Source organism: Leptodactylus fuscus, chromosome 3 (genome assembly GCF_031893055.1).
Source record: "Leptodactylus fuscus isolate aLepFus1 chromosome 3, aLepFus1.hap2, whole genome shotgun sequence".
Classification (NCBI taxonomy): Eukaryota; Metazoa; Chordata; class Amphibia; order Anura; family Leptodactylidae; genus Leptodactylus; species Leptodactylus fuscus.
This window is the reverse complement of record NC_134267.1, coordinates 245705615-245723911: the sequence shown is the minus strand read 5'-3', so window position 1 is coordinate 245723911 and position 18297 is coordinate 245705615. Positions and strand designations below refer to the sequence as shown.

The 18297-nt window shown below is 42.8% G+C and overlaps 2 protein-coding genes across 2 annotated transcripts in view; one reads left to right on the top strand and one right to left on the bottom strand.

Annotated features, from left to right (window-relative positions):
* LOC142198436 (uncharacterized) overlaps positions 1-18297 on the top strand; it is a 308715-nt gene that overhangs the window by 91873 nt on the left and 198545 nt on the right. The window lies entirely within an intron of this gene.
* The window catches only part of LOC142196978 (uncharacterized), a 39366-nt gene continuing 37075 nt past the window's right edge, over positions 16007-18297 (bottom strand). The window contains 2 exon segments of the mRNA XM_075266948.1: positions 16007-16304; positions 16306-18278. Coding sequence (XP_075123049.1) covers positions 16143-16304; positions 16306-18278 — 2135 coding nt within the window. The 3' untranslated portion in view covers positions 16007-16142.

Sequence of the window (18297 nt, the reverse complement as noted above, 5' to 3'; positions counted from 1 at the left end):
GACAGATGATAGAAATGTAGTACAGATACCTCTCCGCTCAGCAGACAGATGATAGAAATGTAGTACAGATACCTCTCCGCTCAGCAGATAGATGATAGAAATGTAGTACAGATACCTCTCCGCTCAGCAGATAGATGATAGAAATGTAGTACAGATACCTCTCCGCTCAGCAGATAGATGATAGAAATGTAGTACAGATACCTCTCCGCTCAGCAGATAGATGATAGAAATGTAGTACAGATACCTCTCCGCTCAGCAGATAGATGATAGAAATGTAGTACAGATACCTCTCCGCTCAGCAGATAGATGATAGAAATGTAGTACAGATACCTCTCCGCTCAGCAGGGAGATGATAGAAATGTAGTACAGATACCTCTCCGCTCAGCAGATAGATGATAGAAATGTAGTACAGATACCTCTCCGCTCAGCAGATAGATGATAGAAATGTAGTACAGATACCTCTCCGCTCAGCAGATACATGATAGAAATGTAGTACAGATACCTCTCCGCTCAGCAGATAGATGATAGAAATGTAGTACAGTTACCTCTCCGCTCAGCAGATAGATGATAGAAATGTAGTACAGATACCTCTCCGCTCAGCAGATAGATGATAGAAATGTAGTACAGATACCTCTCCGCTCAGCAGATAGATGATAGAAATGTAGTACAGATACCTCTCCGCTCAGCAGATAGATGATAGAAATGTAGTACAGATACCTCTCCGCTCAGCAGATAGATGATAGAAATGTAGTACAGATACCTCTCCGCTCAGCAGGGAGATGATAGAAATGTAGTACAGTTACCTCTCCGCTCAGCAGATACATGATAGAAATGTAGTACAGATACCTCTCCGCTCAGCAGATAGATGATAGAAATGTAGTACAGATACCTCTCCGCTCAGCAGATACATGATAGAAATGTAGTACAGATACCTCTCCGCTCAGCAGATACATGATAGAAATGTAGTACAGATACCTCTCCGCTCAGCAGATACATGATAGAAATGTAGTACAGATACCTCTCCGCTCAGCAGATAGATGATAGAAATGTAGTACAGATACCTCTCCGCTCAGCAGATACATGATAGACATGTAGTACAGATACCTCTCCGCTCAGCAGATAGATGATAGAAATGTAGTACAGATACCTCTCCGCTCAGCAGATACATGATAGAAATGTAGTACAGATACCTCTCCGCTCAGCAGATACATGATAGAAATGTAGTACAGATACCTCTCCGCTCAGCAGATAGATGATAGAAATGTAGTACAGATACCTCTCCGCTCAGCAGATAGATGATAGAAATGTAGTACAGATACCTCTCCGCTCAGCAGATAGATGATAGAAATGTAGTACAGATACCTCTCCGCTCAGCAGATACATGATAGAAATGTAGTACAGATACCTCTCCGCTCAGCAGATACATGATAGAAATGTAGTACAGTTACCTCTCCGCTCAGCAGATACATGATAGAAATGTAGTACAGTTACCTCTCCGCTCAGCAGGGAGATGATAGAAATGTAGTACAGATACCTCTCCGCTCAGCAGATAGATGATAGAAATGTAGTACAGATACCTCTCCGCTCAGCAGGGAGATGATAGAAATGTAGTACAGTTACCTCTCCGCTCAGCAGATAGATGATAGAAATGTAGTACAGATACCTCTCCGCTCAGCAGGGAGATGATAGAAATGTAGTACAGATACCTCTCCGCTCAGCAGATACATGATAGAAATGTAGTACAGATACCTCTCCGCTCAGCAGATACATGATAGAAGTGCAGTACAGTTACCTCTCCGCTCAGCAGATAGATGATAGAAATGTAGTACAGATACCTCTCCGCTCAGCAGATAGATGATAGAAATGTAGTACAGATACCTCTCCGCTCAGCAGGGAGATGATAGAAATGTAGTACAGATACCTCTCCGCTCAGCAGATAGATGATAGAAATGTAGTACAGATACCTCTCCGCTCAGCAGATACATGATAGAAATGTAGTACAGATACCTCTCCGCTCAGCAGATAGATGATAGAAATGTAGTACAGATACCTCTCCGCTCAGCAGATAGATGATAGAAATGTAGTACAGATACCTCTCCGCTCAGCAGATAGATGATAGAAATGTAGTACAGATACCTCTCCGCTCAGCAGATACATGATAGAAATGTAGTACAGATACCTCTCCGCTCAGCAGATAGATGATAGAAATGTAGTACAGATACCTCTCCGCTCAGCAGATAGATGATAGAAATGTAGTACAGATACCTCTCCGCTCAGCAGATAGATGATAGAAATGTAGTACAGATACCTCTCCGCTCAGCAGATACATGATAGAAATGTAGTACAGATACCTCTCCGCTCAGCAGATAGATGATAGAAATGTAGTACAGATACCTCTCCGCTCAGCAGATAGATGATAGAAATGTAGTACAGTTACCTCTCCGCTCAGCAGGGAGATGATAGAAATGTAGTACAGATACCTCTCCGCTCAGCAGATAGATGATAGAAATGTAATACAGATACCTCTCCGCTCAGCAGATAGATGATAGAAATGTAGTACAGTTACCTCTCCGCTCAGCAGATAGATGATAGAAATGTAGTACAGACACCTCTCCGCTCAGCAGATACATGATAGAAATGTAGTACAGATACCTCTCCACTCAGCAGATAGATGATAGAAATGTAGTACAGATACCTCTCCGCTCAGCAGATACATGATAGAAATGTAGTACAGATACCTCTCCACTCAGCAGATAGATGATAGAAATGTAGTACAGATACCTCTCCGCTCAGCAGATACATGATAGAAATGTAGTACAGATACCTCTCCGCTCAGCAGATAGATGATAGAAATGTAGTACAGATACCTCTCCGCTCAGCAGATACATGATAGAAATGTAGTACAGACACCTCTCCGCTCAGCAGATAGATGATAGAAATGTAGTACAGATACCTCTCCGCTCAGCAGATACATGATAGAACTGCAGTACAGATACCTCTCCGCTCAGCAGGGAGATGATAGAAATGTAGTAGAAATACCTCTCCGCTCAGCAGATAGATGATAGAAATGTAGTACAGATACCTCTCCGCTCAGCAGATAGATGATAGAAATGTAGTACAGATACCTCTCCGCTCAGCAGATAGATGATAGAAATGTAGTACAGATACCTCTCCGCTCAGCAGGGAGATGATAGAAATGTAGTACAGATACCTCTCCGCTCAGCAGATAGATGATAGAAATGTAGTACAGATACCTCTCCGCTCAGCAGATACATGATAGAAATGTAGTACAGATACCTCTCCGCTCAGCAGATAGATGATAGAAATGTAGTACAGATACCTCTCCGCTCAGCAGATACATGATAGAAATGTAGTACAGATACCTCTCCGCTCAGCAGATACATGATAGAAATGTAGTACAGATACCTCTCCGCTCAGCAGATAGATGATAGAAATGTAGTACAGTTACCTCTCCGCTCAACAGATAGATGATAGAAATGTAGTACAGATACCTCTCCGCTCAGCAGGGAGATGATAGAAATGTAGTACAGATACCTCTCCGCTCAGCAGATAGATGATAGAAATGTAGTACAGACACCTCTCCGCTCAGCAGATAGATGATAGAAATGTAGTACAGATACCTCTCCGCTCAGCAGATAGATGATAGAAATGTAGTACAGATACCTCTCCGCTCAGCAGATAGATGATAGAAATGTAGTACAGATACCTCTCCGCTCAGCAGATAGATGATAGAAATGTAGTACAGATACCTCTCCGCTCAGCAGATACATGATAGAAATGTAGTACAGATACCTCTCCGCTCAGCAGATAGATGATAGAAATGTAGTACAGATACCTCTCCGCTCAGCAGATACATGATAGAAATGTAGTACAGATACCTCTCCGCTCAGCAGATACATGATAGAAATGTAGTACAGTTACCTCTCCGCTCAGCAGATACATGATAGAAATGTAGTACAGTTACCTCTCCGCTCAGCAGGGAGATGATAGAAATGTAGTACAGGTACCTCTCCGCTCAGCAGATAGATGATAGAAATGTAGTACAGATACCTCTCCGCTCAGCAGGGAGATGATAGAAATGTAGTACAGTTACCTCTCCGCTCAGCAGATAGATGATAGAAATGTAGTACAGATACCTCTCCGCTCAGCAGGGAGATGATAGAAATGTAGTACAGATACCTCTCCGCTCAGCAGATAGATGATAGAAATGTAGTACAGATACCTCTCCGCTCAGCAGATAGATGATAGAAATGTAGTACAGTTACCTCTCCGCTCAGCAGATAGATGATAGAAATGTAGTACAGATACCTCTCCGCTCAGCAGATACATGATAGAAATGTAGTACAGATACCTCTCCGCTCAGCAGGGAGATGATAGAAATGTAGTACAGATACCTCTCCGCTCAGCAGATACATGATAGAAATGTAGTACAGGTACCTCTCCGCTCAGCAGATAGATGATAGAAATGTAGTACAGTTACCTCTCCGCTCAGCAGGGAGATGATAGAAATGTAGTACAGATACCTCTCCGCTCAGCAGATACATGATAGAAATGTAGTACAGATACCTCTCCGCTCAGCAGATAGATGATAGAAATGTAGTACAGTTACCTCTCCGCTCAGCAGGGAGATGATAGAAATGTAGTACAGATACCTCTCCGCTCAGCAGATAGATGATAGAAATGTAATACAGATACCTCTCCGCTCAGCAGATAGATGATAGAAATGTAGTACAGTTACCTCTCCGCTCAGCAGATAGATGATAGAAATGTAGTACAGATACCTCTCCGCTCAGCAGGGAGATGATAGAAATGTAGTACAGATACCTCTCCGCTCAGCAGATAGATGATAGAAATGTAGTACAGATACCTCTCCGCTCAGCAGATAGATGATAGAAATGTAATACAGATACCTCTCCGCTCAGCAGATAGATGATAGAAATGTAGTACAGTTACCTCTCCGCTCAGCAGATAGATGATAGAAATGTAGTACAGATACCTCTCCGCTCAGCAGATAGATGATAGAAATGTAGTACAGATACCTCTCCGCTCAGCAGATACATGATAGAAATGTAGTACAGATACCTCTCCGCTCAGCAGATAGATGATAGAAATGTAGTACAGATACCTCTCCGCTCAGCAGATAGATGATAGAAATGTAGTACAGATACCTCTCCGCTCAGCAGGGAGATGATAGAAATGTAGTACAGATACCTCTCCGCTCAGCAGGGAGATGATAGAAATGTAGTACAGTTACCTCTCCGCTCAGCAGATAGATGATAGAAATGTAGTACAGATACCTCTCCGCTCAGCAGATAGATGATAGAAATGTAGTACAGATATCTCTCCGCTCAGCAGATAGATGATAGAAATGTAGTACAGTTACCTCTCCGCTCAGCAGGGAGATGATAGAAATGTAGTACAGATACCTCTCCGCTCAGCAGATAGATGATAGAAATGTAGTACAGATACCTCTCCGCTCAGCAGATAGATGATAGAAATGTAGTACAGATACCTCTCCGCTCAGCAGATACATGATAGAAATGTAGTACAGATACCTCTCCGCTCAGCAGGGAGATGATAGAAATGTAGTACAGATACCTCTCCGCTCAGCAGATAGATGATAGAAATGTAGTACAGATACCTCTCCGCTCAGCAGATAGATGATAGAAATGTAGTACAGATACCTCTCCGCTCAGCAGATAGATGATAGAAATGTAGTACAGATACCTCTCCGCTCAGCAGATAGATGATAGAAATGTAGTACAGATACCTCTCCGCTCAGCAGATACATGATAGAAATGTAGTACAGATACCTCTCCGCTCAGCAGGGAGATGATAGAAATGTAGTACAGATACCTCTCCGCTCAGCAGATAGATGATAGAAATGTAGTACAGATACCTCTCCGCTCAGCAGATACATGATAGAAATGTAGTACAGATACCTCTCCGCTCAGCAGATAGATGATAGAAATGTAGTACAGATACCTCTCCGCTCAGCAGATACATGATAGAAATGTAGTACAGATACCTCTCCGCTCAGCAGATAGATGATAGAAATGTAGTACAGATACCTCTCCGCTCAGCAGATAGATGATAGAAATGTAGTACAGTTACCTCTCCGCTCAGCAGATAGATGATAGAAATGTAGTACAGTTACCTCTCCGCTCAGCAGATAGATGATAGAAATGTAGTACAGATACCTCTCCGCTCAGCAGATACATGATAGAAGTGCAGTACAGATACCTCTCCGCTCAGCAGATACATGATAGAAATGTAGTACAGATACCTCTCCGCTCAGCAGATACATGATAGAAATGTAGTACAGATACCTCTCCGCTCAGCAGGGAGATGATAGAAATGTAGTACAAATACCTCTCCGCTCAGCAGATAGATGATAGAAATGTAGTACAAATACCTCTCCGCTCAGCAGATAGATGATAGAAATGTAGTACAGGTACCTCTCCGCTCAGCAGATAGATGATAGAAATGTAGTACAGACACCTCTCCGCTCAGCAGATAGATGATAGAAATGTAGTACAGATACCTCTCCGCTCAGCAGATACATGATAGAAATGTAGTACAGATATCTCTCCGCTCAGCAGATAGATGATAGAAATGTAGTACAGGTACCTCTCCGCTCAGCAGATAGATGATAGAAATGTAGTACAGACACCTCTCCGCTCAGCAGATAGATGATAGAAATGTAGTACAGATATCTCTCCGCTCAGCAGATAGATGATAGAAATGTAGTACAGATACCTCTCCGCTCAGCAGATAGAGGATAGAAATGTAGTACAGATACCTCTCCGCTCAGCAGGGAGATGATAAAATGTAGTACAGATACCTCTCCGCTCAGCAGATAGATGATAGAAATGTAGTACAGATACCTCTCCGCTCAGCAGGGAGATGATAGAAATGTAGTACAGATACCTCTCCGCTCAGCAGATAGATGATAGAAATGTAGTACAGATACCTCTCCGCTCAGCAGATACATGATAGAAATGTAGTACAGATACCTCTCCGCTCAGCAGATAGATGATAGAAATGTAGTACAGATACCTCTCCGCTCAGCAGATACATGATAGAAATGTAGTACAGATACCTCTCCGCTCAGCAGATACATGATAGAAATGTAGTACAGATACCTCTCCGCTCAGCAGATACATGATAGAAATGTAGTACAGATACCTCTCCGCTCAGCAGATACATGATAGAAATGTAGTACAGATACCTCTCCGCTCAGCAGATAGATGATAGAAATGTAGTACAGTTACCTCTCCGCTCAACAGATAGATGATAGAAATGTAGTACAGATACCTCTCCGCTCAGCAGGGAGATGATAGAAATGTAGTACAGATACCTCTCCGCTCAGCAGATAGATGATAGAAATGTAGTACAGACACCTCTCCGCTCAGCAGATAGATGATAGAAATGTAGTACAGATACCTCTCCGCTCAGCAGATAGATGATAGAAACGTAGTACAGATACCTCTCCGCTCAGCAGATAGATGATAGAAACGTAGTACAGTTACCTCTCCGCTCAGCAGATACATGATAGAAATGTAGTACAGATACCTCTCCGCTCAGCAGATAGATGATAGAAATGTAGTACAGATACCTCTCCGCTCAGCAGATACATGATAGAAATGTAGTACAGTTACCTCTCCGCTCAGCAGATACATGATAGAAATGTAGTACAGATACCTCTCCGCTCAGCAGATAGATGATAGAAATGTAGTACAGATACCTCTCCGCTCAGCAGACAGATGATAGAAATGTAGTACAGATACCTCTCCGCTCAGCAGATAGATGATAGAAATGTAGTACAGATACCTCTCCGCTCAGCAGATAGATGATAGAAATGTAGTACAGATACCTCTCCGCTCAGCAGATAGATGATAGAAATGTAGTACAGATACCTCTCCGCTCAGCAGATAGATGATAGAAATGTAGTACAGATACCTCTCCGCTCAGCAGATAGATGATAGAAATGTAGTACAGATACCTCTCCGCTCAGCAGATACATGATAGAAATGTAGTACAGATACCTCTCCACTCAGCAGATAGATGATAGAAATGTAGTACAGATACCTCTCCGCTCAGCAGATAGATGATAGAAATGTAGTACAGATACCTCTCCGCTCAGCAGATACATGATAGAAATGTAGTACAGATACCTCTCCGCTCAGCAGATACATGATAGAAATGTAGTACAGATACCTCTCCGCTCAGCAGATAGATGATCTCCAAGGTGAAGTCTAATATTCTTCTGGTGATCTCAGTCCTGTCCTTGTCCATCCTTGGTGGGTCATTCAGGAGAAGGAGCGTCTGGAGGAGAAGAGGAGGAAACTGGATGAGCTGGAGGATCTAGTAGTGGAGGAGAGAAGGATTTATATCACATGGTGGTGACATCATCACAGGTCCTTCATCCTTCTCCTCTCCTGAGCTCCGCCCCCATGTACTGGTCACATGATAGCGGTGACATCATCACAGGTCCTTCAGCTCTTGTTGCTCCTGCTCGGTGGTCAGTGCTGTTGTCTTGTTCTCTCTGTTATCAGCCATTACCCCAGGCTATAGATATATATATATACTGTATATACAGCAGTGACTGCTCTCTCTGTTATCAGCCATTACCCCAGGCTATAGATATATATATATACTGTATATACAGCAGTGACTGCTCTCTCTGTTATCAGCCATTACCCCAGGCTATAGATATATATATATATATACTGTATATACAGCAGTGACTGCTCTCTCTGTTATCAGCCATTACTCCAGGCTATAGATATATATATATATACTGTATATACAGCAGTGACTGCTCTCTCTGTTATCAGCCATTACCCCGGGCTATAGATATATATATATACTGTATATACAGCAGTGACTGCTCTCTCTGTTATCAGCCATTACCCCAGGCTATAGATATATATATATATATACTGTATATACAGCAGTGACTGCTCTCTCTGTTATCAGCCATTACCCCAGGCTATAGATATATATATATATATACTGTATATACAGCAGTGACTGCTCTCTCTGTTATCAGCCATTACCCCAGGCTATAGATATATATATATATACTGTATATACAGCAGTGACTGCTCTCTCTGTTATCAGCCATTACCCCAGGCTATAGATATATATATACAGTCATGGCCATAAGTTTTCAGAATGCCCCAAATCTCCTCTTGTCACATGATCTGCTCCCTCTGGTTTCTGTGTGTTTGTCAGATGGTTTTATCACATACAGAAATAGAATTGCAATCATATTCGGAGTAATAAAAGCTTATAGTGACAGTTAGAAGGAGTTACTGCAGCGTTGCAATATTTGCAGTGTTGACCCTTCTTCTTCAGGACTCTGCAATTCTCCCTGGCAGGGCCGCCATCAGGAATTTTGGGGCCCCATACAGCCTAAGTGTCTGACCCCCCCCCCCCCCCCCCCATTTTAAAACTACCTTTATTTAGCGGCATTACGAGGCTTCATCAGATTCTATTTGCAGGTATAATCTGCTCCGTGTGACCGCGCCTATAGAGAGCCAACACCATATATAAGAGCCTCCTAATAAATCCTCAGGGCTTATTCACATTGTGTTTTTGGCCTCCCTTGCCGGGATACGTTGGTAACCAGTCAGAATCAGCTGTCAACTTATCCCTGCACCAAGAACTGGCCATTAAAAAAAAGGGGGCCTGCAGTTCTCCGTGCAGGGATAAGTGGGGAGCTGATTGTGACTGGTTACCAACGTATCCCGGCAAGGGAGGCCAAAAACGCAATGTGAACACTCCTTTAAAGTGAAAGTCCCACCCCCAAACAGGCTGCTATGCTAGTAACATAGCGGCCTATATCATTATTAGTACAAAGCACACAGACCTTTGGAGGTATTGTGCGCCTTGTAGTTCTCCAGCTAAAAACATATATATTATATATTATTGCCCCAGTTCCCTCTCACCTCCACCTCAGTGTACACGACATTACACTTACCTTCTCCTTCATTCCCTCGCAGCTCTCTGCGCACCTCTCACTGGACTGGTGTACAGTTGTAGACGCAATGTGACGTCATCACATCGCGTCTACAAGCCAGTAGCAGCGGCGTCGGCGAAGCGAGGAGCTGACACAGTCCAAGAGTCTCCGCCTCACAGTGCATGCAGATGCACTCACACCTGCCTGCTGCCATTCCTGAGCAAGCTCTCCACTGCTGGTAGCCCGATCCTGCAGCTGAAACACTTTTAAGAGACGTCCTGGCACTTGCTGGTCTTTCTTGGGCGCCCTGGAGCCTTTTTGCCAACAATGGAACCTCTCTCCTTGAAGTTCTTGATGATATGATAGATTGTGGACTGAAGTGCAATCTTTCTAGCTGTGATACTCTTCCCTGTTAGGCCATTTTTGTGCAGTGCAATGATGACTGCACGTGTTTCTTTAGAGATAACCATGGTGAACAGAAGAGAAACAATGATGCCAAGCACCAGCCTCCTTTTACAGTGTCCAGTGGTGTCATTCTTACTTAATCATGACAGATTGATCTCCAGCCCTGTCCTCATCAACACCCACACCTGTGTTACTGGAGCAATCACTGAAACCATGTTAGCTGGTCCTTTTAAGGCAGGGCTGCAATGATGTTGAAATGTGTTTTGGGGATAAAGTTCATTTTCTAGGCAAATATTGACTTTGCAAGTAATTGCTGTAAAGCTGATTCCTCTTTATAACATTCTGGAGTATATGCAAATTGCCATTAGGAAAACTGAAGCAGTAGACTTTGTAAAAATTAATATTTGTATCATTCTCAAAACTTTTGGCCATGACTGTACACGGAAAATCTTTGGCCTTGCTGCCTCTAGCCTGGCTTCTGTGAAGCAGCTGTCCTGTGCCTCTGGACATGCCTCTGCCTCTAGCCACCTTTTTTGCTGCTTAGCTTGCCTCCACATCTACACTGCTTTCCCCACTAGACATCACCCCGTCCATGTCGGGTCGGTGGCCTCGTCGTCCACCAACTCCTCTTCCAATTGCTCACTCTCCTCTTACTGCAAACCGCACATAACCACAGCTTGCCCTGATGGCAACTGTGTCTCGTCATCATCACTGAGGCCGAGAAACGCCGGTTGCAGGTCCACAACCACAAAATTGGCAGGAAATGCGGATGCTCCAGTATTTGGGCATCAGGACACATAAAGTCGTCTGGTAGCTCCTGGGATTCAGGAAGTGGTTCAACAGAGGGAGAGACAGTAAAAGGACCCAAAAATAGATCCTAGGAGGGGAAAACAGTGGGATGAGTCTGTTGGGAAGATTGGGCATGTTGGGAGGAAGAAGGGGCAGACTCTTGGGTATAAACACGACTGCAGGTAGTGGCTGACTGGCTGGTGGAAAAGCAGCTGGAAGCATTATCTGCTAGCCTGTTCCTGGTGCTCGGGCCTGGTCTGCGTTGTACCCTGCTTAACACAGCTGTCATATCAGGAATTGTGATGAGCGCATGCTAATGTTTGTTTCGGTTTAAAGTTATGTTTCTGTCCATATTAATGTAGAGAAAAGAAGGTTTCTAATTATTTATCCACTTTCATAGAGGTTCTAGTGAGTTTGTAAAGTGTCCAGTGGAAAGGATGGGATAGGATTTCACATAAGTCTGCCACCCATGGGCACTCATGGTGCAGAAACTGAGGGAGCTGACTTTGATGAACCCTTGGGTTTTGGAGATGGAACTCCATCAAAGTTCTCTGCTGCTCACACACCCTGCTCAACATACGGTATCTAGGGTTTCAGTGTGTGGTAACCTCGCACAACAGCCGATGCTTCAGGCAGATGGAGGCGATGTTGGAGTGTATTGAGGCTAGCAGCAGCTACTGTAGACTTTCCAAAGTGGGAGCACAAGCGCCGCACTTTAACCGGTAGCTCGTGTAAATTGGGGTACATTTTTAAAACCGTTGCACCAATAAGTTTAATACGTGGGCCAGGCATGGACTGTGTTGGAAGCTGTCAAGCTCCAGAAACGCTACCAGGTTCCGGCCATTATCACACGAAAAAATGCCTGGGCCCAGGTGCAGCGGTGAAAACCACATTGCCGTCTCATCCAGGATGGCATCCCTAACCTCGGAGGCAGTGTGATGTCTGTCCCCCAAGCTGATGAGCTTCACCACGGCCTGCTGACGTCACCCCACGCCAGTGTTACAGCATTTCCAGCTCGTAGCTGGGGTCGATTTAACGGTGGAGGAAGAGGAGGAGGAAGGTGGTGTTTCAGCACTCCTGCCAGGAATATTGGGCGGGGAGACAAGGCAGGCCGCCACAGTTTGCGACCCGGTCCCAGCCTCAACTACATTCAGGCAGTGTGCCGTGATTGAGATGTAGCGTCCCTGACCGCATGCACTTGTCCACGCATCGGTGGTCAAGTGGAACTTTGTGCAAAGCGCAGAACATAGGGCCCGCCTGATGTTACAGGACACACGCTGGTGCAAGACTGAACTAACTTAACCCCTTAATGACAAAGCCAAATTTTGGAAATTTGCCCAGTCTGACTTTATCAGTGAGTAATTCTGTAACAGTGTTAGACATCCAAGCGATTCTGATATTGTTTTTTCTTGACATGTTGTACTTTACTGCGAAGGTAAAATTAGACTGATAGAACTTGCGTAAATTTATTAAAAAACTCGCAAATACTGAAAATTTTGAAAATCTTTAAATTTTTTCCATTTTCAGCTGCGATATTAGGAATAAGTTAGTAGTTATATATTTCCAAATGTTCCTTTTGTGTTTCAAGCAGATTTGAAATCATTTTTGCATATTTGAGTAATTTAGACAATTTACACGTTTATAAGAAAATTTTGGACATTTGGAGTTTGTGATTTTTTTCCTGTACCAAGCTCTGTTTGCAGACAGGAATAGGCGGCATAATGACAGAAACTCCCATTAAATGACCCAATTTATAAAACTCGCCCCCTTCAGGTATCTTTGAGGGGTATAGTGAGCATTTGATCAAAGAAATATTGTTTTGCAAGAATTATTACAAATTACAAAAAAAATAAAATTTTCATTTTCTTCAAATATGTCTCATTTTAAAGGCAGTTTTTTTGCACACAACACATCAAAAAGAAGAAACACACCCCAAAATATATCACCCCACTTCTCCCGTGTTAAAAAATGTCCATTTTGTGGCCTTAGTCCTATGTACACACATGCAAGAGGGCCCAAGAGCTAGGGAGGGCCGACTGGATTGCAAAACACAAATTTTGCTTGCAGATACTTTAGGCCCATTGCATATTCGAATAAGATTTGAGTTACCAAAGCAATTGGAAACCCCCATAAATGACCCCATTTTATAAACTAGACCCCTTAAGGTATTCATTGAGGGGTATACGGAGTATTTTGACGCCATAGGTTTTGAGAAAATTTGCGTCAAACAAAAAAATATATTTTTTACACAAAAGTGTCATTGTAGGAATAGCCTTATAGAGAACCTTTCATCAGTTGGGCACATGCGTTCTATATGCCACTAGCACACTGTCGGCTTTCACCATCTGTGCCCCAGGTGAAGAGGTAGCGGTGCCCGTACCATAGATCTTCACCATCAGAAGGGCGTTCCTGACAGTCAGTCAGTACGCTCTTCTTCACAGTAGTGCCTATAGCGCTGTACTGTGAGAGCGGGGAGGAACGCCTACCCCAGTACTAGTCTATGGATGTGCACTATCAGGAGGGGAGGGGGCGTTATATATATAATATCACAGTTCGCATTTGAAGCTTGAAAAAGCGGTCAGAAGAGCGCAAAACAACTGTTGCCTATTTTTTTCGCCCTACATGCTGTCTATCCTTCCCAGGTTGCTTTTACTGTGATTGTTTACCCTAATAAAGGACGTTTTTTAGAAGAATTTCTCCAATGGGTGAGATACTTATAGGTCCTGACTATCTCAATGCCTGTCCCCTGGATGCTCATGCACACATGTGATTGGCCAGGCATGGGCGGGGTTAGAGGAATACCTTATATGTGTTAGGAGTAGAGCTGGAACCTCAGTGATTGCTGCTGTGAGTTTACCAACTTCCTTGTAATGTCTTTTCTACTTGGTGTGTGTTCTCCTTTAAGGTTTGATCACCTGTTTGTTTCCCGGGTCTTTATAAGGCCTCTCCAGTTTGAACCTGGTTTCTGGCTATTGTTTTTGTTCTGTTAGTTTGGCTTTTGTCTCTGCACCTTGCTCTTGTGTTTCTGACCCCTGGCTTTACTGCTTGACTTCGCTCCTGTCTACTGATTTGGCTTCCATGTTAGTGTTTTCACCATTGTTTTGCTCCCGCACCTACTTCTGCCTCATGCTCTGTACCTCACTGCCATTTTCCTGCCGACCGGATAGATGACTACTCCACTACTTCTCCCATTTGTACTTCTCCGTCATCTCTGCTGCCAACCACATAGACGACCATAGTGAGTAGGTACTGGATATACCAGGGAAAAAGTAGAACGTGCTCACTCGGACCAATTTAAAAACAATTATGTAGTTTATTCAGATGACGCGTTTCGGGGTTAACTTGGAGTCGCACAGGATTCCACCCCTTCATCAGATCTCGGATTGTTCTGCTGAACAGCATGCAATGCATGTTTGCATGCTGTTCAGCAGAACAATCCAAGATCTGATGAAGGGGTGGAATCCTGTGCGACTCCAAGTAAACCCAGAAACGCGTCATCTGAATAAACTACATAATTGTTTTTAAATTGGTCCGAGTGAGCACGTTCTACTTTTTCCCTGGTATATCCAGTACCTACTCACTATTATCTTCGACCTTTGGTCGTGAGTTCAACGCTGCCATTGTATAGTCGGCATACCCTGAAAGAGATTATATTTACCTAAAAAATTTTTTTTTGCTAAGGCCAACTATTCCTGCTATTTCCAAGATCTAAAGGGAAGCGCAGTTTTTCTTGTCTATTTTTCTGTACATAGACGACCATCCTACTTTATTACCTCTCTGAGACCAACTGCTCTCTCGCTTTATCCTGGTCTACTACGAAAGCTCTGCACATCTGAACGCAGGTAACCGCCGATTCTCTGCCAGGTCCTACACTCCTACCCTGAGTAATCTGAGATTCTGGGTCTGCTGCAAATTCCAACTCCACCACTAGGAGCTCTGGTGAAGGTTTTGTATCAGCTCAGGTGTGCAGTATCCCTGCCATAGTACTTGGTAGTCCTGATTTTGTGACCTCTTCGTGTAAGCGGAGTGTAAACTGACTTTGTACATAACATTATGGAAGCCGGCTCGCTGGTGGTCTCTTCTGCTGATGAACACTACATTAGTTTCTTTGTTGCTAGAGATCAGTTTGATACATTCCAGGGTTTTGTCTGAACGTTCCCTCTTTAGTGCACATAACAAAGGTCACATCTCCCTCACTTTTTCATCCTGATCCTTTGCCTGAAGAAGAATTTAGACTGCATTGCCTAGACCTCTCCTGATGCCAGAGAATTTACTTAGACGAGTCTTCAAGTTTCAGGAAGTCTAAAAACTTACTGATTGATTTCTCTGCATGAATAGGGGCCTGAAGGTAGATTAAGGCCGGGACCCCACAGGTCGGAAACACCGTGGTAAACATCGCAGCATTTTACAGTAACAGCAAAGTGGATGGGATTCTTGCGGTTTTGGAAATCACAGCATGTCCATTGTGTCTACAGAAACGCCGGCGGTTTCCCCATAGATATAATTGTAACAAAGTCCGCAGAGGAAAACTTTGTGAACTTTCTGTATAAGGCGCTGCAGGAAACCTACTGGAGGCTCCAACCACTGCTGATCTCTACCGTAATAAAGAGGCTGCAAGGTGCAAAAGGTGCGTACCCACTGGACTATTCCTGAGAAGGTGACCGCTGATCCAGATGGGTCGAGAGATAAGAGTAGTCGAGTTATAATGTGAGGCAGGACTGGCAGAGAATACAACACCAAAGTCCAAGCAAAGGCCGGAGAAGGCGGCACAGAGTCGGGCACAAGAAACAAATCAGAGGCAAATAGGCAGAGTTTAGAGTGACAGCTTTATAAAGTTAGTTTGACGCACCGGTAACACCCACTTGTCAATTTATTTATACATTTACTCTTACAGTCTCTTGCACATTCTTAACACCAATATGGTTTCTTCCAGTTGTAAATTCTCCAAATTTTTACATTTTTATTTCCTTTCTAACAAGATATGATTTATGTGAAAAACGCTTTCCTTATTCTTAACATGAATATGGCTTCTCTCCTGTGTGAATTCTCTCATGTTTAGTAAGATTTGATTTCTTATTAAAACATTTCCCACACTCTGAACATGAATATGGCTTCTCTCCTGTGTGAATTCTCTGATGTGAAATAAGACTTGATTTCTGAGTAAAACATTTCCCACATTCTGAGCATGAAAATGGTTTCTCTCCTGTGTGAACAATCTTATGTAAATGAAGATTTGATTTATGTGGAAAACATTTCCCACATTCTGAACATGAATATGGCTTCTCTCCTGTATGACTTTTCTCATGCGAAACAAGATATGATTTCTTAGTAAAACATTTCCCACATTCCAAGCATGAATATGGCTTCTCTCCTGTGTGAATTCTTTGATGTTCAGTAAGTTTGCCTTTAGTACTGAAACATTTCCCACATTCTGAACATGAATATGGCTTCTCCCCTGTGTGACTCCTCTCATGTGTAGTAAGTTTGCCTTTAGTATTGAAACATTTCCCACATTCAGAACATGAATATGGCTTCTCTCCTGTGTGAATAATTCGATGTGAAATAAGATTTGATTTCTGAGTAAAACATTTCTCACAATCCGAACATGAAAATGGTTTCTTTCCTGTGTGAATAATCCTATGTGAAAGAAGACTTGATTTATGCGTAAAACATTTCTCACATTCGGAACATGAATATGGCTTCTCTCCTGTGTGAATAATCTTATGTGAAAGAAGATTTGATTTTTGTGTAAAGCATTTTCCACAATCTGAACATGAATATGGCTTCTCTCCTGTGTGACTTTTCTCATGTGAAACAAGGTATGACTTCTGAGTAAAACATTTCCCACATTCCAAGCATGAAAATGGTTTCTCTCCCGTGTGACATCTCTCATGTGCAACAAGACTTTCTTTAACTTTAAAGCATTTCCCACATTCTGAACATGAATATGGCTTCTCCCCTGTGTGACCCCTCTCGTGTTTAGTAAGATCTGATTTCTTAGCAAAACATTTCCCACACTCTGAACATGAATATGGCTTCTCCCCAGTGTGAATTCTCTGATGTTCTGTAAGAGTGCCTTTAGTATTAAAACATTTCCCACACTCTTGGCATGAATATGGCTTCTCCCCCGTGTGAATTCTCTGATGATCAGTAAGTCTGCCTTTTGTATTAAAACACTTCCCACATTCTGAACATGAATATGGCTTCTCTCCTGTGTGGATTCTCTCATGTTTAAGAAGAGTTGATTTATATGAGAAACACTTTCCACATTCTGAACATGAATATGGCTTCTCCCCAGTGTGAAGTTTTTGATGATCAGTAAGTTTGCCTTTAGTAGTAAAACATTTTCCACATTCTAAACATGAATATGGCTTCTCCCCTGTGTGAATTCTGTAATGATCAGTTAGTCGGTCTTTAGAAGCAAAACATTTCCCACATTCTGAACACGAATATGGCTTCTCTCCTGTGTGAATTTTCTCATGTTTAGTAAGACTGTCCTTAGAAATAAAACATTTCCCACATTCTGAACATGAAAATGGCTTCTCTCCTGTGTGAATTCTCTCATGTTTAGTAAGTCTATCCAAATAAATAAAACATTTTCCACATTCAAAACATGAATATGGCTTCTCTCCTGTGTGAATTTTCTCATGTTTAGTAAGTTTGCTTTTAGAAATAAAACATTTGCCACATTCCGAACATGAATATGGCTTCTCCCCTGTATGACTTTTCTCATGAAAAAAAAGACCTGCTTTAGCTGTAAAGCATTTTCCACATTCTGAACATGAATATGGCTTCTCTCCTGTGTGAATTCGTCTGTGTGTATTGAGACTTACTTTTTGTGTAAACCTTTTTCCACATTCCCCACACTGAAACCTTTTCCCTCCTTTCTGGCTGGTACTTGTGGTCACAATCTGTGGTTGGTCAGAAGGTTCCTCATGATTGGGGGGATTATATGATGGATCTGTACTGTGACGTCCTGGATGTACATTAGGGGTAATGAGGTTTTCTCCTGAGGAGCGCTCCATCATATCTTCATCTTCTCCTTTATCATTTACTGATAACATGACGTTTCCCTCAGAGATCGCACTGGGATTTTCTGTAGGGTTAAAATTAGA